At 43.3% G+C, this 24,776-nt stretch overlaps 2 protein-coding genes across 2 annotated transcripts; both read left to right on the top strand.

The window, feature by feature from the left end:
* The first annotated feature begins 8,139 nt into the window (after positions 1 to 8,139).
* LOC127586642 (mucin-5AC-like) lies at positions 8,140 to 10,740 on the top strand. The gene is made up of 2 exons (XM_052044758.1): positions 8,140 to 9,919; positions 10,438 to 10,740. Exons 1-2 carry the CDS (start codon positions 8,264 to 8,266, stop codon positions 10,738 to 10,740), a joined length of 1,959 nt encoding a protein of 652 aa, XP_051900718.1. The 5' UTR covers positions 8,140 to 8,263.
* A 1,471-nt stretch (positions 10,741 to 12,211) lies between these two features.
* LOC127586641 (mucin-5AC-like) lies at positions 12,212 to 15,018 on the top strand. The gene is made up of 2 exons (XM_052044756.1): positions 12,212 to 14,850; positions 14,937 to 15,018. The coding sequence occupies exons 1-2, from the start codon at positions 12,212 to 12,214 to the stop codon at positions 15,016 to 15,018; spliced, it is 2,721 nt and encodes a 906-aa protein (XP_051900716.1).
* Positions 15,019 to 24,776: the final 9,758 nt, after the last annotated feature.

The following is a 24,776-nucleotide window of genomic DNA, read 5'->3' as shown; positions in this document are numbered from 1 at the left end:
TAAGTTTGCAGAAGACACAAACATTTGTGGAATTGTGGATAGTGATAAACGTTGTCAGAGGATACAGCAGGATGTAGATCAATTCCAGATATGCGTAGAGAAATGGTAGATGGAGTTTAATCTGGGCAAGTGTGAGGTGTTGCACTTTGGTAAGTCAAATGTAAGGGGAAAGTATACAGTAAATGGCATGACTCTTGGGAGCATTGATGTACAGAGGGATCTTGGGGTTCAAGTCCATAACTCCCTGAAAGTGACAACACAAGTAGATAGGGTGATAAAGAAGGTGAATGGCATGCTTGGCTTCATCAGTTGGGGCACTGAGAATAAGAGTCAGGAATTCATGTTGCAGTTGTATAAAACTTTGGTCATGCCACATTTGGTATAATGTGTACAGTTCTGGTCACCCCATTATAGAAAGAATGTGGAGGCTTTGGAGAGAGTAGCGAAGAGTTGTTTTTCTGATTGGAAGTCTGTAATGAGGGGGTTTACCACAAGGATTAGTGCAGGACCTCTGCCACTGACACACATTAACAATTTGTATGTGAATGTAGGAGCTACAATTAATAAGTTTGAAAATGACACAAAAATTGGTGTCATAGATAGCAAGGATTATCAAGCTACAGAATGATATAGATTAGCTGTAAAATTGGGTGGAGCAATGGCAGATGGAATTTAATCCTGACAAGTGTTAGGTGATGCATTTTGGGAGGGCAAACAAAGGTTGGACACACACAGCAAATAATAGGGCCATAGGGAGTGTTGATGAACAAAGGGACCTTGGGGTTACAAGTCCATCCATCCCTGAACAGCACAGGTGGAGTGGGCAGTGAAGAAGGCCTATAGGATGCTTGCCTTCATCGGCTGTGGCATATAAGTGCTGGGACATCTTGTTACAAGCTTAAAAAACATGGCCACACTTTGAGTATTGTGTGCAGTTCTGGTTGTCACACGATTGAGATTTGATAGGCTGCATTTGTTTTCCATGGAGTGGTGGAGGCTGATAAGTGACCTGATAGAGGCATGCAAAATTATGAGGGGAATAGTTAGGATAGATGGTAAGAATCTGTTTCCCAGGGTGGAGTGTTCAAGACAAGAGGGCATAGGTTTAAGGTAAGAGGTGGGAGGCTTAGAGAGGATGTGAGGGGCATTTTTTTTTTTCACCCAGAGTGGCTAGAATCTGGAATTCGCTGCCTGATGAGTGGTGAAGGCAGGTACTCTAACAACATTGAAAAAGCATCCAGACAAGCACTTGAATCAACAAGGCATAGAAGGCTATGGACCTAATGTGGGTAAATGAAATTAGTATGCATGGGTGCAACAGTCGGTGTGCATGTGGTGGTCTGATTCTCTGCTGATCTTGTCAGTACTTTGTGCCTGTTTCCACGTGACTTTGTCCTACTAATACCATCACTATTATAACAGTGCTCACTTTTTGGTTGCAACCAAGCTGCAATCCTGCAATAGAGAAGACTGCAGGTGGCTGTAAAGGATGACCTCAAGTGGCTCTGAGCCTAAATGGCCTGACATCAGATTACACATACTTTTTTTTATTTTATTTTTCATTTCTTTATTTTTTAAATTTACAACGTGGTAACAGGCCCTTCCAGCCCAACGAGTCCACGCTGCCCATTTTAAACCCATATTAACCTACCCATACGTCTTTGGAATGTGGGGGAGAAACTGGAGCACCCGGAGGAAACCCACACAGACACGGGAGAACGTATAAACTCCTTCCAGACAGCGACGGGAATCGAACCCCCATTGCTGGCGTTGTAATAGCGTCGCGCTAACTGCTACGCTACCGTGCCGCCTTGGGCAACAACCTGGGCCAGCAAACTGACATGCAAAAGAGACGCCCATGTTGGATGGCAGAGGCAGAAATTCAAATACCACTATATTAGGAAAAGTCAGTGTCTTGCTCCAGATAGCCACTGTAATTCAGTGTTCTAAAAGTCCTCAGCATTCTCAGTAACCAGGTGGAGGACAACTTTCTGGGGTACAATGACATCTTCAGAAACTCTTAACATTAGAATCCAGAGTGATGATGACAGCAGTATGATGTCAAGAGTTATTGTTGCTCAACTCATGGGAATGGTGGTGGCTTCAGCGAATATAAATCTGCTTTCTTCACTCAGCAAACCAGTACGTGTGCCCCCAGCAGTGCCACGCAAGCGAAGTCTTTGCTGAGGTCCATCTGACAGCATCCATACATGATGAGACTGTCCATTCCAGTACATCACAGGAGGGTAATTAAATAAATTTGAACCACATGAGGAAATAGGGTGATGAGCCAAAACGCTCGGTCAGAGAAGAGAACTGAAGCAGTGGAGATTTTGAGGAGGAGATTTCACAGTCAACACCTTTAACAAAAATTGGAGTTGACAACAAGCAGGATTAGAGGAGTGCAGAGTTCCTGCAGAGGTGGATGGCTGAGGGTTGTTGGAATAGGTAAGTGATTCCATAGTGGAATTTAAAGTCAACTTTCTTTAGATCATGATCCACAGAAACTCCAGAGAAATGAACTGTACACTGCTTGCATCATTTTCTAGGGCTTTGTCAGATTATCCCTATTATTAAGGGTGGACAATTGAGAGACTTGCTCATCTCCACATCTCTCCCATTGCAAATTCAAGGTCATGCTTTTCCCTGTTGATCTACTAAGTTATATGAGAGTCTCAACCAAATATACATCATCAGTGATGTTCAGAGAAAAAAGCTAATGCCAGTAATGAAGCTACCAGACTGTTGAATACTGGCTGCTTTGCTGAAGACTTGGTCCAAACCTAGGCTCTCAGGACAATGTAGTATTGTCATCTGCTCAAAAAAGTGAAAATTGCCACAAAAAGCAAGACGAAGCAAAACCTGCTAATTTCCATCCATCAGATTGCATTCAGAAGTCAGCAAAATGTGGAATGTTGTCATCAATAGTAACATAAGGTGATATGCATCAATAACTCTTCCACACTCATGGTCAGTTAAGCTTTATCAGGACCAATCAGCTCCAGACCTCATTACAGCCATGCCCAGGATCTTTGCAGGATATCTCCACTGCTGTAGGTCACACATGGCACTTTGCAGCTTACAGCTTCACTGTAGAAGTAAAAAAAGTCCACTTCCATATTTGGTCAATGCAACTTCTATACTTGCATCTGGAAGAGGCATTTTTCTGCACAGTGAGACTTCCAAAATGCAAGCATTCATAGACTTGCCCAGATATCTTAATGGCAACTCCCCGCCATAAATGTCCCCCTGCGTGCACAGTTCTTCTGAAGCCTGTGAAAGTCCCCCTCTCCGCTGGGGGATTTTTCACACCCAGTCCCATCATTGGAACATGCAAGTATTCCGTGTTACGAACCAGCAACAAAAGAAACACTCCGAGTCATGTGGTAAGTGTTAAAAACTACTTTATTAATAACTACTTATGATAATAAGAAAAATAAAAGTAAAAATGTTAGAATGTTAAAAGTAAAAATGTTAAACCTTGAACATTAACCCCAAAACTAACCTCGTAGTGTGTGTGTGGCAAAGTCCCAAACTCCAAGTCCAGGAATGGTTCTTAAAGTTCAGTTCAGCAAGCCATAAGATGAAACATGAGCAAAGGCTTCTTCAACAACCACTGTTGTCTGAAGATAAGACGTAGATGTAGACAGAAAATAGAGAGTAGTTACGAAATCCAAATGGTTCACTTTGGAATCCAAACAACACCTCAGTGTTTACTCAGCAGTGACCACTCCACCGCATCTGCCTCACCCCGAAAGGCTCTCGAATCATAGCCATCCACACAAATACCTGTTTCCTTCTACAGGTCAACAACAAAGTGAACTCCACTGCTTTGTTCCGAAGTATCTGCCACCCCGAAAGGCATCCGAGACGTGGCCGTCCACACAAATACCTGTTTCCCTCTACAGGTTAACGACAAAGTGTGGACTCCACCGGATTACTCCAAAAATCCATACGTGGATTGTAGTGACAGACACAGTTACAGTTTTTCATCCATCGATAGAGAAAACTAGCAGGCTGGTGTCTCTCTCTCTTTTCTCTCTCTCTCTCCTCTGACTGACTTCGACTGACTTCTTCAACAACGTCATTACATCCTTTATCTTCTGTTGACGTAAGCACGCCACACACACACACACACACACACACAAACACACACACACACACACACCACTATGCTCCATCTTAAAGGGACATTCACCAATAGTAACCTAGTCCATAAAACCTGGAAATACTTCCTAGTAACTGGCTTTTGCAACTTGGTCTTTCAGTTTCCTAAGTTTATAAATATGAGAAAACAACCTATTAATTCCAGAAATTTGCCAGTGAAACATTTTATTCATGAACTAGTGTAGAATTACACAAGGGTGCCCAAAAGCACTGTTTTCAAGTGGCCATGAGTGAACTATCAATTTTTGAGACAGTGTTAAGAAGATTACTAATACTGTTTTAACACTGGAAATTTGGTGCAGACTGGTTTTTGGGCCATTACCTCCAACAGAACAGTACTCCATCAGTACTGGAAGTTTTTTTGAAGGAATGCAGCTTGAATCCACAACCATAACACTCATAAACTTGAGTGTTACCAAATGAGTCACGAATGACCTTAAGGGTTTACTTAGGGAGAGGTTGAATGCTCAGAACATTATTGGGAATTGAATGTAAGCCACCCTGAATTTTCCAATGATCATGTACTGAAGATCCTAAAAATAAATCAGAATATAAAATTGAAATACTGAATTGTGCTGGGGTGCTGAAAAAGAAAGCAAAATCCACCGAAAGCCATTCTTGGTGTGCATCTTCTGCATACTTGAAACAGGAGCAAGAAATGTAAAGATTTTACAGTTCAAAGCAAGTTCTGATTCTTATCTATTTATGAGGTTCACAGTAAGAATACGGGCTGGGTCCAAAACTTTATTGATATAAGAGATGCAAAGGTCACTGCTGAAAGTTATTAAAGCTTCTTGCACAGTTTTGATTTTTGCCCATCATCCAGCAGCATACAACTGATGGTCAGAGTTTTGAAATACATTTCGTTTTTCATGAAGATTCCTGTGAAAGAAAATAGCTGAAGTTTCAAATTTAGCCACTTAAGTGTTTTTTTGTTTTATTCAGGTTTTATTTTAATCTAGTATTTTAAAGTGAATTGAGAAAAATACAAAATGAACACTACTATATATTTCTGCTGTCTGTATTTTGTCATATTCGCAGGTAAGTCTCAATATGATTTATATTACAGTAAAATTTTTGGAAGTGCAAAGGTTTTTTATCTACCTGGCATTTGTATTTTCTAGACACCTGTGATGGACATACCACACCAATATGCATAGGGATGCATTCAATTCCAGGCATACATTAGAGGTGGTAGATGAACTATGTGTTGGTATAAATCTTTCTTTCATGTATGCCCTAGATATATAAGGAGCGAGAGCAAAGGGTTGCATCTCCACTACTAAGCATAATAAGAACTTGAGCCCTACCGGCTATTAGTAATAAATATAAGATGAACCTGATACTTCTAACTGGGTACTTCACTCTGGTAAACAAATAGCTTATTCAGCATCATTATTACTTTTACCTGCCAATAGATAAAAAACCTTAGCATATCCATTATTTGGATACAAAGATGTGGCTTACTTTAGGGCTACTATGTTCAGTTTTGACTACCCACTTTATACCTCATTTAGAAGATGAGGTATAAAATAGGTGACTGAAGTATATCAGTACTACTACAAGAGTGGTTAGGTTAAAATTACCCTATAAATTGTGTCACACATTATTGCCTGAAAGATTCTAGGTTGCTAAAATTCAGGCAATTTCAAAGTATCATAAAAATTGCATTTGATCTGGTAAAAAAAAATACTCTGAAACATCATAGAATTAGCTCCTGGCAAATTTCACAGCTAGAAAAAAAGCAACAAAAGGTGGTTCACCCTCTGGCTTTAAATGGGAAACAATGTTTATAATTATAAAAACAAAAGAACTTCCAATGATCTTTCCCAGTGATTCTCCATTTTGTGTATACGTTCAAGTCCCTTTTAAAAATGAATTGGACTCCATAACCCCTTAAGCAGATCATAATAACTCTCTATGTAAAGATGTTCTCACCTTTATTGTGACCTTCCTTCTGAATCTTCTGATTACTGACTCTTCTACCAGTAGAGACAATTCTTACTTATTTACCAAAACCATCAACATTATTAGCACCTCTATAAAATCTTCTGCTGACTTCTGCTCCAAGGAGAAAATTCTAAGCACTCTCAACATATCTAGAGTTCTTCATTCCTAATTCCATTCTTGAAAACCTGCTTTGCTTTCTTTCGAAGGTTTTACCTGAAGTGCAGCGACTGAATTTGGCCAAAATACTCTGCTGAGGCCCAATGTTTGATTAAAAATGCCATGCAAATGTAAAACTTCTCCACTAATAGGAGATTGCCAGAATTCTGGTTCTGAGTAATGCTGATCTATAAACCACCGCCTGTTGAAATAGAACTGAATTATCATCACCAATGAAGGTTTTCCTTAGATTACTTCCTAAGAATTTTTTTTAATGTTTCAATCAAGTTGGAGCAAGTTGAGCCATTCAGCCCCTCAGCCCTGAATGGACATTCAATTTGATCCAATAATCCCACTTTAGCCTATCTTAATAACTGTAACCAAAAAGCCACTTATATTTTTAAATCACAATCGCAGAAGTTCCTTGTGAAAGAGAGAGTTCCAAATTTTCACTGCCCTTTATAAAAAAAATGACCTCTCAACATCCTGACTTCCAAAATAAAATTATGACCTCCTACTCTGGCCACCAGAATATTCAAAATATCTAAATTTTTCTATGTCTTTTGATCAGATTAACCTCCACTATTCAATCAACCCTTAATATTCTGCATTCTAGTAAGCCTTATCTATGCAGCCTATCCTCACAACTTAACATACTACACCCAGTTTCACAATGATTGCTCACCATTAAACTATTTTGCCAACAAGATAAGCACATACCAATGAAAAATTGAAGATGCAACAAGTCCAAACTTATGACTCACAAAATCCAAAAAAAGCATAATGTATGAAACAAAGATGAATGGAAATAATATATACCTAAATGATGAAAAAAATTGTTTCTAATATTCATATTCTACCTCTCTCTATTAAAAACTGTTACAATGAAAAAACAGTCATAACAGACGGCTCAACGTCCATGGTGTCTCAAACAACAACCAGCCAGTCGTCAAAACTGTCCAGAACCACACCAAGTCCGTCAACTATGTACTCCGACAAAAGAAACAACCGGTTAACCACATTATCTGAAACATCAGGTCCATTGAAGAAACTGCTAAGCATAACAGCAAATTCATCAACCATATTTTCCAGCAAAACAACAAGCCAACGGACAACAGAATCCAGCCTAACCAACAGCCCCTCACCCACAGTCTCTGAAACCACCACAGGCCCATTGACAACACCGTCCAGCACACCCAACAGCTCACCAACCACATTCTCCAAAACAATGACCAAAAAATTGACAACACTCTCCAGCACAACAACCAGACTGTCGACCACATCTCCACAAACAACAAGCAGCCCAATGACCACCATTTCCAGCACACTGACCGGGCCAACTACGTTACTCTCCAGCACATCGACCAGCCCGTCGATCACATCCTCAGGATCAACAACCGGCCTGTCAACCTCATTGTCTGAAACAACAACCAGCCTATTGAAAACAAGCACAATAGCTAGTCCATCAACCATATTATCCAGCACTACAACCAGTCAATTGACAACAGAGTCCAGCGTAACCACCAGTCCTTTGTCAACTGTGCCTGAAACAACGACTGGCGAAGCAACGACCAGCTTGACGTCCACGTTAACTGAATCAACACTCTACCCATCGACAACATTGTTCAGGACAACCACAGGCCCATCGACAACACTGTCCAGCACAGTTGCTACTCAATCAAACATGTTGTCCAGCACAACAACTAGACAAGCGACCAAACAATCCAGCATAACTACCAGCCCTTTGTCCACAGCAATAACCACAGGCCTATGGACAACTCTGCCCAGCATAACAAACAGCTCATCAATCAAACTGTCAACCACATCTTCAGGAACAACAACCGGCCCAGTGACCACCATTTCCAGCACACCGACCAGACATTTTACAATACTCTCCACCACATCCACCAGCCCGTCAATCACGTCCTCAGCTTCAACAAACGGCCTGTCAACCACATTGTCTGAAACAACAACCAGCCCATCGATAACAATGTCCAGCACAACAGTCAGCCCATATACTACAATCTCCAAATTAATCACTGGCGTATCCACAACAATGTCCAACACAATGACAGGCCCTTCCACATCACAATCCACCATAATGACCAGCTCATTGAATACATTGTCAAGAACACCAGGTCTATCAACAACATTACACAGCACACTGGCCAGTTCACCAACCATGTTCTCCAGCGCAACAACAAGCCAATTGACAACACAATCCATCATAACTACCGGCCAGCTGTCAACTGTGCCTGAAATAACAAGCGGCACAACCTTGACAATGACCAGCACGATAACTAACCCGTCGTCCACATTATCTGAATCAACTCTCTGCCCATCGACAACAATATCCACAACAAATACAGGCCCGTTGACAACACTGTCCAGCACAACTGCCACTCAATCAACCACGTTGTCCAGCACATCGAATAGACAATCGACTAAACAATCCAGCATAACTACCAGCCCATTGTCCACAGTCTCTGAAACAACCACAGGTCCATTGACAACACCACCAAGTATAACAAACAGCTCATCAACCATATCCACCGAAATAACAACTAGAAAATCGACGACAGTCTCCAGCACAAAAACCGGGCCATGGACCACATCTTCAGGAACAACAGCCAGCCCAGTGACCATTTCCAGTACACAAACCGTTCCATCTACAATACTCTCCAGCACATCGACCAGCCCGTCAGTCACGTCCTCAGGGTCAAAAACCAGCCGGTCAACCACATTGTCTGAAACAAGCAGCTCATTGAAAACAACGTTCAGCACAGAGGCCAGCCCATTTACTACAATCTCCAAAACAACCACCGAAATATCAACTACATTGCCTGAAGCATCAGGTCAATCGACAACATTGTCCAGCACATCAAACATATTCTCCAGCACACCGACCGGTCCATCTACATTACTCTCCAGCACACCGACCGGTCCATCTACATTACTCTCCAGCACACCGACCGGTCCATCTACATTACTCTCCAGCACATCAACCAGCTCATCAATCATGACCTCAGGCTCAACATCTGGCCTGTCAACCTCATTGTCTGAAACAACAACCAGCTTATCGAAAACAAGCACAATAGCCAGTCCATCAACCATATTATTCAGCACTACGACCAGTCAATTGACAACAGAGTCCAGCGTAACCACCAGTCCTTTGTCAACTGTGCCTGAAACAACGACTGGCCAAGCAACGACCAGCTTGACGTCCACGTTAGCCAAATCAACGCTTTACCCATCGACAACATTGTTCAGGACAACCACAGGCCCATCGACAACACTGTCCAGCACAGCTGCTACTCAATCAAACATGTTGTCCAGCACAACAACTAGCCAAGCGACCAAACAATCCAGCATAACTACCAGCCCATTCTCCACAGCAACAACCACAGGCCTATGGACAACTCCGCCCAGCATAACAAACAGCTCATCAATCAAACTGTCAACCATATCTTCAGGAACAACAACCGGCCCAGTGACCACCATTTCCAGCACACCGACCAGACATTTTACAATACTCTCCACCACATCCACCAGCCCGTCAATCACATCCTCAGCTTCAACTAATGGCCTGTCAACCACATTGTCTGAAACAACAACCAGCCCATCGATAACAATGTCCAGCACAACAGTCAGCCCATATACTACAATCTCCAAATTAATCACTGACGTATCCACAACAATGTCCAGCACAATGACAGGCCCTTCCACATCACAATCCACCATAATGACCAGCTCATTGACTACACTGCCAGGAACACCAGGTCTATCAACAACATTGCCCAGCACAACCAACAGTTCATCGACCATGTTCTCCAGCACAACAACGAGCCAACTGACAACACAATCCAGCATAACCACCGCCCAGTTCTCAACTGTGCCTGAAACAACAAGCGGCACACCCTTGACGATGACCAGCACAATAACTAACCCGTCATACACATTATCTCAATCAACACTCCATCCATCGACAATAATATCCACGACAACCACAGGCCCATCGACAACACTGTCCAGCACAACTGCCACTCAATCAACCGTGTTGTCCAGCACGCCGAATAGTCAATCAACTAAACAATCCAGCATAACTACCAGCCCATCGTCCATAGTCCCTGATCCAACTACTGGTCCATCAACAACACCCCCCAGTATAACAAACAGCTCATCAACCACATCTTCCGAAATAACAGCCAGAAAATCAACATCACTCTCCACAACAACAACTCGACCGTCGACCACATCTTCAGAAACAATAACCAGCCCAAGGACCACCACTTCCAGCACACCCACTGGGCCATCTGCAATACTCTCCAGCACATCGACCAGCCCACCAGACACTTCCTCAGGCTTAACAATCGGCCTGTCAACCACATTGTTCGAAACAACAACCAGCCTATTCAAAACAAGCACAACACCCAGTCCATCAACCGTATTATCCAGCACAACAGCTAAACAATTCACAGCACAATCCAGTGTAACCACCAGCCCTTCAACAACTGTGCCTGAAACTACAACTGGCCCAACCAACCCATTGACCAGCACGATAACCAGCCCATCGTCCACATTATCTGAATCAACTCTCCACCCATCAACAATACTGACCAGCGCAATGACAGGCCCTTCAACATCACAATCCACCATAAAGACCGGCCCGACAACTACATTGCCTGAAACCTCACGTCTATCGACAACACTGTCAAGCTCAACTGCCAGTCAGTCAACCAGGTTGTCCAGCACAATGACCAGCCATTCAACTCAACTATCCACCTTAACCATCAGACCATCAGCCACAGCCTCTGACACAACCACAGTCCCATCGACAACACCGTCCAGTACAACAAACGGCTCACTGACCACCCTCTACAAAACCACAACCAGAAAATCACTCTCTAGCACAACAACCGGACTGTCGAGCACATCTTCAGGAACAACACCCAGCCCATTGACCACCATTTACAGCACACCCACTGGTCCATCTACAATGCTCTCCAGTAAAACAAATAGCCCATCAATCACATACTCAGGCTCAACAAACAGCCCGTCAACCACATTGTCTGAAACCACAAACACCTCATCGAAAACCATATCCAGCACAAAGTTCAGCCCAAAAACCACAATCTCCAAAGTAACCACCGGCCTATCGACAACAATGTCCAGCACAGTGACAGGCCCTTCGACATCAAAATCCACCATAATAACCAGCCCATCGACTATATTGGCTGAAAAATCAAGTCTATCGACAACATTGCACAGCACACTGGCCAGTTCACCAACCATGTTCTCCAGCGCAACAGCAAGCCAATTGACAACACAATCCAGCATTACCACCGGCCAGTTGTCAACTGTGCCTGAAACAACAAGCGGCGCAACCTTGACGATGACCAGCACAATAACTAACCCGACATCCACATTATCTCAATCAACTCTCCGCCCATCGACAATAATATCCACGACAACCACAGGCCCATCGACAATGCTGTCCAGCACAGTTGCTACTCAATCAAACATGTTGTCCAGCACAACAACTAGCCAAGCGACCAAACAATCCAGCATAACTACCAGTCCATTCTCCACAGCAACAACCACAGGCCTATTGACAACTCCACCCAGCATAACAAACAGCTCATCAATCAAACTGTCAACCATATCTTCAGGAACAACAACCGGCCCAGTGACCACCATTTCCAGCACACCGACCAGACATTTTACAATACTCTCCACCACATCCACCAGCCCGTCAATCACGTCCTCAGCTTCAACAAACGGCCTGTCAACCACATTGTCTGAAACAACAACCAGCCCATCGATAACAATGTCCAGCACAACAGTCAGCCCATATACTACAATCTCCAAATTAATCACTGACGTATCCACAACAATGTCCAACACAATGACAGGCCCTTCCACATCACAATCCACCATAATGACCAGCTCATTGAATACATTGTCAAGAACACCAGGTCTATCAACAACATTACACAGCACACTGGCCAGTTCACCAACCATGTTCTCCAGCGCAACAACAAGCCAATTGACAACACAATCCATCATAACTACCGGCCAGCTGTCAACTGTGCCTGAAATAACAAGCGGCACAACCTTGACAATGACCAGCACGATAACTAACCCGTCGTCCACATTATCTGAATCAACTCTCTGCCCATCGACAACAATATCCACAACAAATACAGGCCCGTTGACAACACTGTCCAGCACAACTGCCACTCAATCAACCACGTTGTCCAGCACATCGAATAGACAATCGACTAAACAATCCAGCATAACTACCAGCCCATTGTCCACAGTCTCTGAAACAACCACAGGTCCATTGACAACACCACCAAGTATAACAAACAGCTCATCAACCATATCCACCGAAATAACAACTAGAAAATCGACGACAGTCTCCAGCACAAAAACCGGGCCATGGACCACATCTTCAGGAACAACAGCCAGCCCAGTGACCATTTCCAGTACACAAACCGTTCCATCTACAATACTCTCCAGCACATCGACCAGCCCGTCAGTCACGTCCTCAGGGTCAAAAACCAGCCGGTCAACCACATTGTCTGAAACAAGCAGCTCATTGAAAACAACGTTCAGCACAGAGGCCAGCCCATTTACTACAATCTCCAAAACAACCACCGAAATATCAACTACATTGCCTGAAGCATCAGGTCAATCGACAACATTGTCCAGCACATCAAACATATTCTCCAGCACACCGACCGGTCCATCTACATTACTCTCCAGCACACCGACCGGTCCATCTACATTACTCTCCAGCACACCGACCGGTCCATCTACATTACTCTCCAGCACATCAACCAGCTCATCAATCATGACCTCAGGCTCAACATCTGGCCTGTCAACCTCATTGTCTGAAACAACAACCAGCTTATCGAAAACAAGCACAATAGCCAGTCCATCAACCATATTATTCAGCACTACGACCAGTCAATTGACAACAGAGTCCAGCGTAACCACCAGTCCTTTGTCAACTGTGCCTGAAACAACGACTGGCCAAGCAACGACCAGCTTGACGTCCACGTTAGCCAAATCAACGCTTTACCCATCGACAACATTGTTCAGGACAACCACAGGCCCATCGACAACACTGTCCAGCACAGCTGCTACTCAATCAAACATGTTGTCCAGCACAACAACTAGCCAAGCGACCAAACAATCCAGCATAACTACCAGCCCATTCTCCACAGCAACAACCACAGGCCTATGGACAACTCCGCCCAGCATAACAAACAGCTCATCAATCAAACTGTCAACCATATCTTCAGGAACAACAACCGGCCCAGTGACCACCATTTCCAGCACACCGACCAGACATTTTACAATACTCTCCACCACATCCACCAGCCCGTCAATCACATCCTCAGCTTCAACTAATGGCCTGTCAACCACATTGTCTGAAACAACAACCAGCCCATCGATAACAATGTCCAGCACAACAGTCAGCCCATATACTACAATCTCCAAATTAATCACTGACGTATCCACAACAATGTCCAGCACAATGACAGGCCCTTCCACATCACAATCCACCATAATGACCAGCTCATTGACTACACTGCCAGGAACACCAGGTCTATCAACAACATTGCCCAGCACAACCAACAGTTCATCGACCATGTTCTCCAGCACAACAACGAGCCAACTGACAACACAATCCAGCATAACCACCGCCCAGTTCTCAACTGTGCCTGAAACAACAAGCGGCACACCCTTGACGATGACCAGCACAATAACTAACCCGTCATACACATTATCTCAATCAACACTCCATCCATCGACAATAATATCCACGACAACCACAGGCCCATCGACAACACTGTCCAGCACAACTGCCACTCAATCAACCGTGTTGTCCAGCACGCCGAATAGTCAATCAACTAAACAATCCAGCATAACTACCAGCCCATCGTCCATAGTCCCTGATCCAACTACTGGTCCATCAACAACACCCCCCAGTATAACAAACAGCTCATCAACCACATCTTCCGAAATAACAGCCAGAAAATCAACATCACTCTCCACAACAACAACTCGACCGTCGACCACATCTTCAGAAACAATAACCAGCCCAAGGACCACCACTTCCAGCACACCCACTGGGCCATCTGCAATACTCTCCAGCACATCGACCAGCCCACCAGACGCTTCCTCAGGCTTAACAATCGGCCTGTCAACCACATTGTTCGAAACAACAACCAGCCTATTCAAAACAAGCACAACACCCAGTCCATCAACCGTATTATCCAGCACAACAGCTAAACAATTCACAGCACAATCCAGTGTAACCACCAGCCCTTCAACAACTGTGCCTGAAACTACAACTGGCCCAACCAACCCATTGACCAGCACGATAGCCAGCCCATCGTCCACATTATCTGAATCAACTCTCCACCCATCAACAATACTGACCAGCGCAATGACAGGCCCTTCAACATCACAATCCACCATAAAGACCGGCCCGACAACTACATTGCCTGAAACCTCACGTCTATCGACAACACTGTCAAGCTCAACTGCCAGTCAGTCAACCAGGTTGTCCAGCACAATGACCAGCCATTCAACTCAACTATCCACCTTAACCATCAGACCATCAGCCACAGCCTCTGACACAACCACAGTCCCATCGACAACACCGTCCAGTACAACAAACGGCTCACTGACCACCCTCTACAAAACCACAACCAGAAAATCACTCTCTAGCACAACAACCGGACTGTCGAGCACATCTTCAGGAACAACACCCAGCCCATTGACCACCATTTACAGCACACCCACTGGTCCATCTACAATGCTCTCCAGTAAAACAAATAGCCCATCAATCACATACTCAGGCTCAACAAACAGCCCGTCAACCACATTGTCTGAAACCACAAACACCTCATCGAAAACCATATCCAGCACAAAGTTCAGCCCAAAAACCACAATCTCCAAAGTAACCACCGGCCTATCGACAACAATGTCCAGCACAGTGACAGGCCCTTCGACATCAAAATCCACCATAATAACCAGCCCATCGACTATATTGGCTGAAAAATCAAGTCTATCGACAACACTGCACAGCACACTGGCCAGTTCACCAACCATGTTCTCCAGCGCAACAACAAGCCAATTGACAACACAATCCATCATAACTACAGGCCAGCTGTCAACTGTGCCTGAAATAACAAGCGGCACAACCTTGACAATGACCAGCACGATAACTAACCCGTCGTCCACATTATCTGAATCAACTCTCTGCCCATCGACAATATCCACAACAAATACAGGCCCGTTGACAACACTGTCCAGCACAACTGCCACTCAATCAACCATGTTGTCCAGCACATCGAATAGACAATCGACTAAACAATCCAGCATAACTACCAGCCCATTGTCCACAGCAACAACCACAGGCCTATTGACAACTCCACCCAGCATAACAAACACCTCATCAATCAAACTGTCAACCATATCTTCAGGAACAACAACCGGCCCAGTGACCACCATTTCCAGCACACCGACCAGACATTTTACAATACTCTCCACCACATCCACCAGCCCAATCACGTCCTCAGCTTCAACAACCAGCTTGTCAACCACATTGTCTGAAACAACAACCAGCCCATCGATAACAATGTCCAGCACAACAGTCAGCCCAAATACCGCAATCTCCAAATTAACCAACAGCTTATCAACAACACTGTCCAGCGCAATGACTGATCTTTTGACATCACAATCTACCATAATGAGCAGTCCATTGACTATGTTGCCTGAAACCTCACGTCTATCAACATCATTGTCCAGCACAACCGCCAGTTCATCAACCATGTTGTCCAACACAACAAGGAGCCAATGGACAACACAATCCAGCGTAACCACCAGCACATCGTCAACTGTACCTGAGACTACAACCAGTCCAACCATGACGTTTTTCAGCACAATAACCAGCCTGACACCCACATTATCTGAATCAACTCTCCGCCCATCGACAATGTCTATGACAACCACAGGCCCATCGACAACACTGTCCAGCACCACTGCCAGTCAATCAACCAAGCTGTCCAGCACAACGATGCGACAATCAACGAAACAATCTAGTATAAGCTCCAGCCCGTTGTTCACAGTCTTTGAAACTACCACAGACCTATCAACAATGCCGTCCAGTATAACAAACGGCTCATTGACCGCATTTTCCAAATCAACAAGCAGAAAATCAACAACACTCTCCAGCACAACAACCAGCCTGTCAACCACATTGTCTAAAACAACAATCAACCCATCAAAAACAATGTCCAGCACAATGGCCAGACCATTGACCATGTTATCAAGCACAACTGGCCAACTGACAACACAATCCAGCATAACCACCCACCCATTTACAACTGTGCCTGAAACAACAACCGGCCCATCCACAAAGTTGACCAGCACAACAACCAACCACTTGTCGACATTATCCGAATCATCTGTCCCCCCATTGACAACAATGTCCACAACAACAGGCCCATTGACAACATTGTTCCAAACAATTATCAGTCCATCAACGGTGTTGTCGAGCACAATGACCAGCCAATCGACTAAACAGTCCAGTATAAGCTCCAGCCAATCATTCTCAGTCTCCAAAACAACAAGCCGTCCACAGACAACACTGTCCAGCACAATAACCAGCCCATTAACTGGGCTGTCCAGCACACTTACTGACCCTTCATCCACAATGTCCAGTGCAACTAACACTCTATTGTCCACAATGTCCAATGCACCAACCAACCCATTAATTACACCGTCCAGCACAATGACCAGCTCATCATTCAAGACGCTGACAAGCATGGCTACTCACACCTCAACCAGGCTGTCTCATTCATCATCACGCCCTCCCACCATGGTGACCAGCACAATGACTACACTGTCGAACATTCTAACTGTTACATCACCCAGCCCATCCAGCTCACCAGTGAGTCTGTCAACTGCCACGACCAACTCAATGACCGAGTCAGCCAGCTTAACAATCCAATTGACTAGCAGTCCTCCGCACCCATTGACTGTGCCGGCCAGCACACCATTCAGCACTTCAATGGAGTCAACAAGCAGACTCACCAGCATGGTAGCTGCACCATCCAGCACTCTGACCAGCACCTCAAGCAAGCCAACCAGCACATCCAAGCTAACCACAGCACATGTCAGTACAAGAGTTCCATCCTCTCCCTTTGCATCAGAACCATTCAGTACAACCATGAAACAGACCTTGCCAACAGCTGTCACAACACAACTGACCACTTTTGTACCTTCCACCATAACCTCTACCATTACCACTTCATCAGGTATGTGTTGACCTTGTTAGTCGAACATAACATGCAGCTGCAAATTTTCTATTTTGTCTATTTCACACTTACCATTATAGAGCAGCCTGTTGTATTTAATTTGATGAAAACTGAATTGTTCAACCTGATGTCGGGGGCACTGTTCCATTTGGTGAAACATACCCGACAGGATTTTCATCATTTGCATTTTGTGATCAAACTCAGTCTTCATTATTCTGTTTGACCAGCGTTACACAGTCTTAACTTTCAATTTAGCATCCATTTTGTAATGTTTTATTCATTTCATGGTTTAAGTATTCACCTTTGGGATGTGGATGCCACAGACAGTGATAGCAAATTTTTACTTCCCTGACTGCCCTTAAGAATAAATTAGTGAACCACTGCAGTACTGCTGTTGAAGGTATTTCCACAGTATAGTTGTGTCATGAATTCCAGGATTTAGACCCAGCAATGAAGAAGAAACAGTGATATTTTTCTATGTCAGGATGATGTGCCAGTGGTGGTGTTTTCTTGTGCCTCTTATCCTCGTCCTTCTTGGTAACTGAGTCAGGAGTATTTGACGAGCCCAGGGAAGTAACTGCAGTGCATTTAATGGCTGGTATGCAAGTAACCACAGTGTGTCTGTGTTGGAAGCAATCAATATTTTGGGTGGTGGATGAATTCCCAATCAGTGAACTGCTTTGATCTGGAGGGTGTTGAGTTTCTTGTTGGAGCCATTCACATCCAGGCAATTAGAAGGTGAGGTAGCATGCGCTTTGCTTTGTGTCATGGTATTTTCTCTAATTCACCACCAAAGTACTGGAGGACACAGAGCAGTTAGTCACATGATCTCAAAGTGGTGCCAGCCAATATTTCTTACGCTATATCTTACAGATTCAATATTACTTGTATTACCTATGCTATACCTTATAGATTCTGGGGAAAAAAATGGGGGTTTCAGGAGAAAGGCAGTTGCCAGAGGACATGCAGTCTCTGCCCTGCTCTTGTAACCCAGTATTTATGTGATTTAGCTTCTGATCAATGGTATGCTGATGGTCTCTTTCTGATGTGGAGACTGGGAAATATCTGCCCTTTTGGAGGAAGGTTTAAACACTTAGCTTTTCTTCAATAAAACAAACTTGGCTTTTATACAAAAGCAGAAAATGTTGAGAACACTTAGCGGATCAGGTTGTATCTGTGGAAAGATAAACAGATTTAAAATTTCAGGTGGAAGATCAGGAATGTTTCCAGCATTTTCTGTTTTTCCTTCAATGGCAATTTTTTTAATTTTCACTCAGCTTTTATATCTTTTTCTTAAAAGCTTGGTATGTTGGTTTTGAAGTTTACCTCTAAATGTAAAATCTACCTCAGCCTCAGAGGCTCCACAGGATCCTAATGGTTGGTGACATTTCTTGGAACTTTCAAATGAAAACTCCTTCTCCTCATCAATCACAGGGAGGCTCAAATGCTTTTTAAAGTAGCATGGGCAATATTGAAAAGGGAAATACCGCGAGTACTGGAAATCTGAAACAAAACAACAAGTATCAGAAATAACCTACAGGTCAAACAGCTGTGGATTTTGAATCAGAGCAAATAGTTTAGGATGATGATCTCGTCTCTTCTCAGTGAGCAGAAAATGGAGAGACATGGCAGAGATCTGCTGCAGTCTCTTGGAGTGATACTGCAGCGAGGAAGTTAGGATGCACATAGTTTTAGCAGACCCAGAGAGAGCAATTCAGGCACAAGAATGTGGCATAAGCTCCTTCTGCAGAAGGTCATTTATCTCTGTGATGACAGACTTGGAAAATCTGAACCTGCAAATACATTTTTCATCAGAGAGGTCTAGGTTATTGTAGTCTCTGAAAACTCTTTGGGAGTGGGCTCTGCAAAGCTAGGCATGTCTCCTGCCCTAATGTCCCTGACCCTCCTAATGGAGTGCTGCCAACAGTTTCCCTACCGGAGCACCCATTCACTCTAACAGGATGCCCATTGACTTCAGTTTATACCAAGGCTCCTTGATGTCAAGCTTGGTTAAATGCTGTGTTGATATCCAGGGAGATCACTCTCACCTCTATAATTCTATGGCCCAGGATTTTTTTAAATTCAACTTTCAGGGTGTGGGTGTTGCTGTTAAGGCCAGTACTTATTGCCTGTCCCTAATTGCTCTTGAAGTGGCGGTGGTGAACCCCCTTTTTAAACTGCTACAATCCTTCTGATGAAGCTACTTCCATAATGCTGTTGGGTAGGGAGTGCCAGGATTTAGTCCCTGTTACAATGAAGGAACGATGATATATTACCAAGTCAGGATGATGTGCAGCATGGCAGGAAATCCGAAGGTAGTGATGTTCCAACGCAATTACTGCTCTCCACCTTCTTGGTGGTAAAAAAACTGTGGCTTTGAGAGATGTTGAAATAGATTAGGGAAGTAACTGCAACACAGTTTTGTAGACACTGCACAATGCAGCTATGGTGCAACAGTGGTGATGGGACTACACGTTTTAGGGTGCCAAATGGGCTGCTTTGAGGGTGTTGTTGATGTGAAAAGTACTCTATCACACCCCTGCCTTATGCTTTGTACCACACTCAGTCAAGTGCTGCCTCAGTGCCAAGGGAAGTAACTCAGTTCACAGTTCTATGGTCCATGTAGGCATTGCACTCTGAAACACCCCTTAAGTAAAAACAGAGGCCTTCTCCAGCATTACGTAAAGGGGGAAGCAATGTTTTGTAGTGCATTGTTGTTGAGTCCAAAGCATCCATCTTCTTGCAGATACATTCTAGTTCAAGTATTTTTGCACACTTCTACTGTTAATATTCTCAGGCACCCATTTGTCTCTTCAATCACCTCCCTATTTACACTCCTGCTCCTGATCCCAGTTAGATTCACCACTGGCCAAACTGAAGGTAGCCTGGTCCTCTGTTTAGTAGCACACTAACCACCACACCCCACCCACACCACCACCACATTGAACCTCACCCGACCCCCTACTGCATAATTTGCAGCTCAGCTAATTCCTTTTGCAAGTTACTTGAAGACTAAAGGCAGGTGCAGTTTCACAGACAAAGCCTGTTTTACCTTGGGCCTTGTGTGCATTAGAATATATCTGCTGGGGGGGGGGGGTGCGCGGGGTGGGTAGAAGCTTCAGTAAAAGCTGGTGCATGACCCCCAGTCAGCAGTACAATTTCTGGCCTGATTGTAATTTGGGATACTTCAAAAAACATGCATTATTTTAACCTTCTTATTTGCTGTTGAAGCAATAAATCCATGTAAGAATGGAGGGATCTGGGATGGCAAGAAATGTGACTGCAAGGACAACTATGAAGGGCCCTTCTGTGAAATTTTAGATGATGATGACAGTGAAACTGGTGAGTCTATTTTCAAATGTATTAGAGTTTTTTTGGTGCTTTTGCTTTGATGTTACTGCTTTCTGTGTATCCCCTGATACCCCAACCTGACAAAAGTCCATCTTCCTCAGTTTTGACTGCCAAAGTACATGGCGTTTTGCAAGTGAGACAACCACATTTTTACTACTGTTTGCTGGAAGTTCTATTGTATATGCACAATAGTATATATAATTTCATTGATAAATTGTTAAATTTACTTAGGTACTCTAGGTGCAAACAACATATTTCTATAAATTCTATTGTGGTCTTTTATACATCTAACAAGTTTCATGCCCGTATGTTATAAGCAGAGAGGATCAGAACACATTTGAGTGACATGAATAGGATGTGCATTCCTCAAATGATGCCACTCTTGCAATTTTCTACTTTGACTGGAAGAGAAGGTCTGCTCCTCCCTGACCCAATGATGGAATATCCAGTATTATTCCATCAGGTAAAGTTATACACTTTATTGAATGCCTTCTGGAAGTCCAAATACAATACAGGAATGGGAGACACAAGAGACTGCAGATGCTGGAATCTGGAGCAAAAAAACAAACTGCAGGTGGAACTCAGGCAGGTCAGGCAGCATCTGTAGAGGAAAATGGACAGTCAATGTTTCAGGTCAAGACCCTTCCTCTGCACCAGAAGGGACTAATGTTGTGCTGTACTGTTCTATGTTCTGTGTACAAGCAGTCCCTGGGTTATATCAGGCTTCTGTTCCTGAGAACTATCCCTAAGCTTATTTCTCCGCAAGTCAGAAATGTCTTTTCTTTGTATAGTAACTCGTATCATATCACTCTACATAAACTTGCTATAATTCTTTTATTTTATTGAATAATCATCCTAACACCACCCTTAATTAAACTAATGTAATACATACTGTATCCAGACATTAATGAATGTCATGAAACATTTTATTATTATTACTACCAGCTTGAAAAATGCTTTTAAAATGTATGGGAGAATTTGCATAAAGTCAGATTTCTGTAAGCCAGGTCATTTGTAACCCAAGGAGCCCCTGTACTGTAGCAAAGAACAAACTCCTGGAGGAACTCAGCAGGGCAGGCAGTATCTGTCAAGGGAAATGGACAGTTGACGTTTCAGGTCGAGACCCTTCATCTGGACCAGAACTGCACAAAATATTCCAAATGTCGCCTAATGAAAGTTTTATACAGCTGCAACACAACTTCCCAACTGTTATACTCAGTACTCCAAATGATGAAGGCGAGCAGGCCATACGTCTTCTTTACCACACTATCTACTCATATTGCCACTTCCAGGGATGTATGGATCTATGGATGTACCTACCTCAAGGTCCCTTTGTGCATCAATGCTCCTGAGGGTTCTGCCTTTTACTGTGTACTTTCCTCTTACATTTGACTTCCCAAAATGCAACACCTCACACTTGTCCAGATTAAACTTCATCTGGCAATTCTCTGCCAATATTTCCAACTGGTCTATATCCTATTGAATCCTTTGACAAACTTCCTCACTATCCACAACTCTGCCAAATTTTTGTGTCATCTACAAACTGACTGATCAGTCCATCTACATTTTCATCTAAACAATTTATACATATCACAAGCAACTGAGGTCCCAGCACTGATCCTTGCAGAACACCACTGGTCACAGACCTCCAGTCAGAATAACACCCCTCCACCACTACTTTCCATTGGTGGCCAAGCCAATTTTGAATCCAATCTACCGATTCTCCATGATTCCATGTGCCTTAATCTTCTGATCAGCCTACCATGAGGAACCTTGTCGAAAGCTTTACTGAAGTCCATGTATAAAACATCTGCTGTCCTACTCTCATCAATCATCTTCGTCACCTCCTTAAAAAACTCAATCAAGTTTGTAAGACATGACCTCCCCCATGCTGACTATCCTTAATAAATCTATACTTTTCCAGATGTAAGGAGATCCTATCCCTAAGAATCTTCACCAATAATTTCCCTACCACTGATGTAAGGCTCACCAACTTATACTCTCCTAGTTTGTCTCTATTGCCCTGCTTAAACAAAGGAACAAAATTGGCTGTTTTCCAGTTCTCTGGTACCTCGCCTATGGCTAAAGAGGATACAAATATCTGTCAAGGCCCCAGATCAGTTTGTAAGACAAGCTTTCCACTGTACCTCGGTACAAGTGACAATAATAAACCAATACCAATCTTTTCTCTTGCCTCTCTCAATAATCTTGGATAGATCCCATCAGGCCTTGCAGACTTATCCACCCTAATGCTCTTCAAGAGACCTAATACCTCCTCTTTCTTGATATCAATGTGGTCTAGAATATCAGCATACCCACCATACATTCACTGGTTCACTGATCAAGACTTCCTCAAAAATACTCTAATTTATCAGATATGATTTTCCCCTTCACGAAGCCATGTGACTCTGCTTGATTCTATAATGTTTTTCAAACATGCCGCTCTTACTTCCTTAATAATTGATTCTAACATGTTTCCAACATTAGTTACCTACATTTGCCTCACTCCCTTTTTGAATAGAAGTGTAAATTGTCAATTTTCCACTTCTCCAAAATGTAAGGGATTTGGAATATTACAACTAATACATGTACCATCCCAGTAGTATCTTCTTTTAGGATTCTAGGATGCAAGTCATCTGGGCTAGAGGACTCATCACCCTTTAGTCCCATCAGTTTGCCTAATATTATTTCTCTCATGATAGTGATGGTATATTAGGGTCAAAGTCATACAGGTCAGAAAGAGGCCCTTTGACCCACGATGCCCACAACCAACTGCACTTAATTCAACTCTTATTAACAATCTCCTTTCACTGTGGATGTTCTCAAGATCCCAACTGTCTGCTCAATTAACCCAACTGCCTCCCCACTCCCACTCCTGACACCATACTCGTTCATCCCCCAGCAACCTGAAACCAGCATGATCCTCTCTCTAGCAGCACCACCCATCCTCATCTTTTTTCTCATGCCCCCTTTAAGATTTGCAGCTTCACTGGTTTTCTTTGCAAGTTCCTCAACGAAGGAAATGTGCCGTCAAGCATAAAAGACCGTGGTTTTTTTAGCATGGAACCTTGGGTCTTATGCATGATTGAATATCCCTGCCACAGGATAAGGCCTGCACAAAGAACCGATGCATTACCCTAAATCAGCAATAGTTTGATGCATCTTTTCAGGTGCAGTACAGTTTCTAGCTTGTAGGAAGTGTTTGTAATGTAAGCATTTAAAAAATGCATTAAAAGTTATTACCTATTGTTGTAGAAAAGAATCCATGCCAGAATGGAGGGACCTGGGATGGTGAAGAATGTGACTGCCCAGATCACTATGAAGGGACCTATTGTGAATTTGTAGATGATGACATTGAAATCGGTGAGTCTATTTTCAAATTAATTCCTTTCCTCGTGCTATTATTTTGATGCGACTGCTTCTTGTATTCCCTTGATATGCTGACCTAACAAAAAATTATATGCCTTTGTCCTGAAGCCCAGCAAACAGCGTTTTCAAAAAGTGAGTTCAGGTTCTACTACCTTTCATCTCTACTTAGAAGTGCTATTGCATGTGGTAAAGTGTACAAATAACGTAATGGAATTTCATTTACAAACCAACCACTAAATGTTATCCAAGTACAAACAGGCATTTCCAGAAATTCTATCCCTATCTTTATACCATTTCTTTGTTAGGAAGACCAGAGCTGGACACAATATTCCATTGCAAGTTCACCGAGGATAAATTAATGGTGCAAGATTTCTGTACTAAAATCCTCTTGCAATAAAAGCCAAAGTAATATTTCCCTTTCTAATTGATGGCTATACTTGTATA

This window comes from Pristis pectinata, chromosome 37 (genome assembly GCF_009764475.1).
Source record: "Pristis pectinata isolate sPriPec2 chromosome 37, sPriPec2.1.pri, whole genome shotgun sequence".
NCBI lineage: Eukaryota > Metazoa > Chordata > Chondrichthyes > Rhinopristiformes > Pristidae > Pristis > Pristis pectinata.
Note: the sequence above shows the minus strand (reverse complement) of the source record. Positions and strands in the feature narration are given on the sequence as shown.

Excerpts from the sequence above, each read along its gene's own strand:
- LOC127586642 (XM_052044758.1), top strand. The coding sequence starts at position 8,264 with ATGTCCAGCACAACAGTCAGCCCATATACTACAATCTCCAAATTAATC. Across the intron at positions 9,920-10,437 it reads TAACAATGTCCAGCACAACA|TATAACAAACAGCTCATCAA; the intron begins GTCAGCCCATAT and ends AACACCCCCCAG.
- LOC127586641 (XM_052044756.1), top strand. The coding sequence starts at position 12,212 with ATGACCAGCTCATTGAATACATTGTCAAGAACACCAGGTCTATCAACA. Across the intron at positions 14,851-14,936 it reads ACTGCCAGTCAGTCAACCAG|TCCCATCGACAACACCGTCC; the intron begins GTTGTCCAGCAC and ends ACACAACCACAG.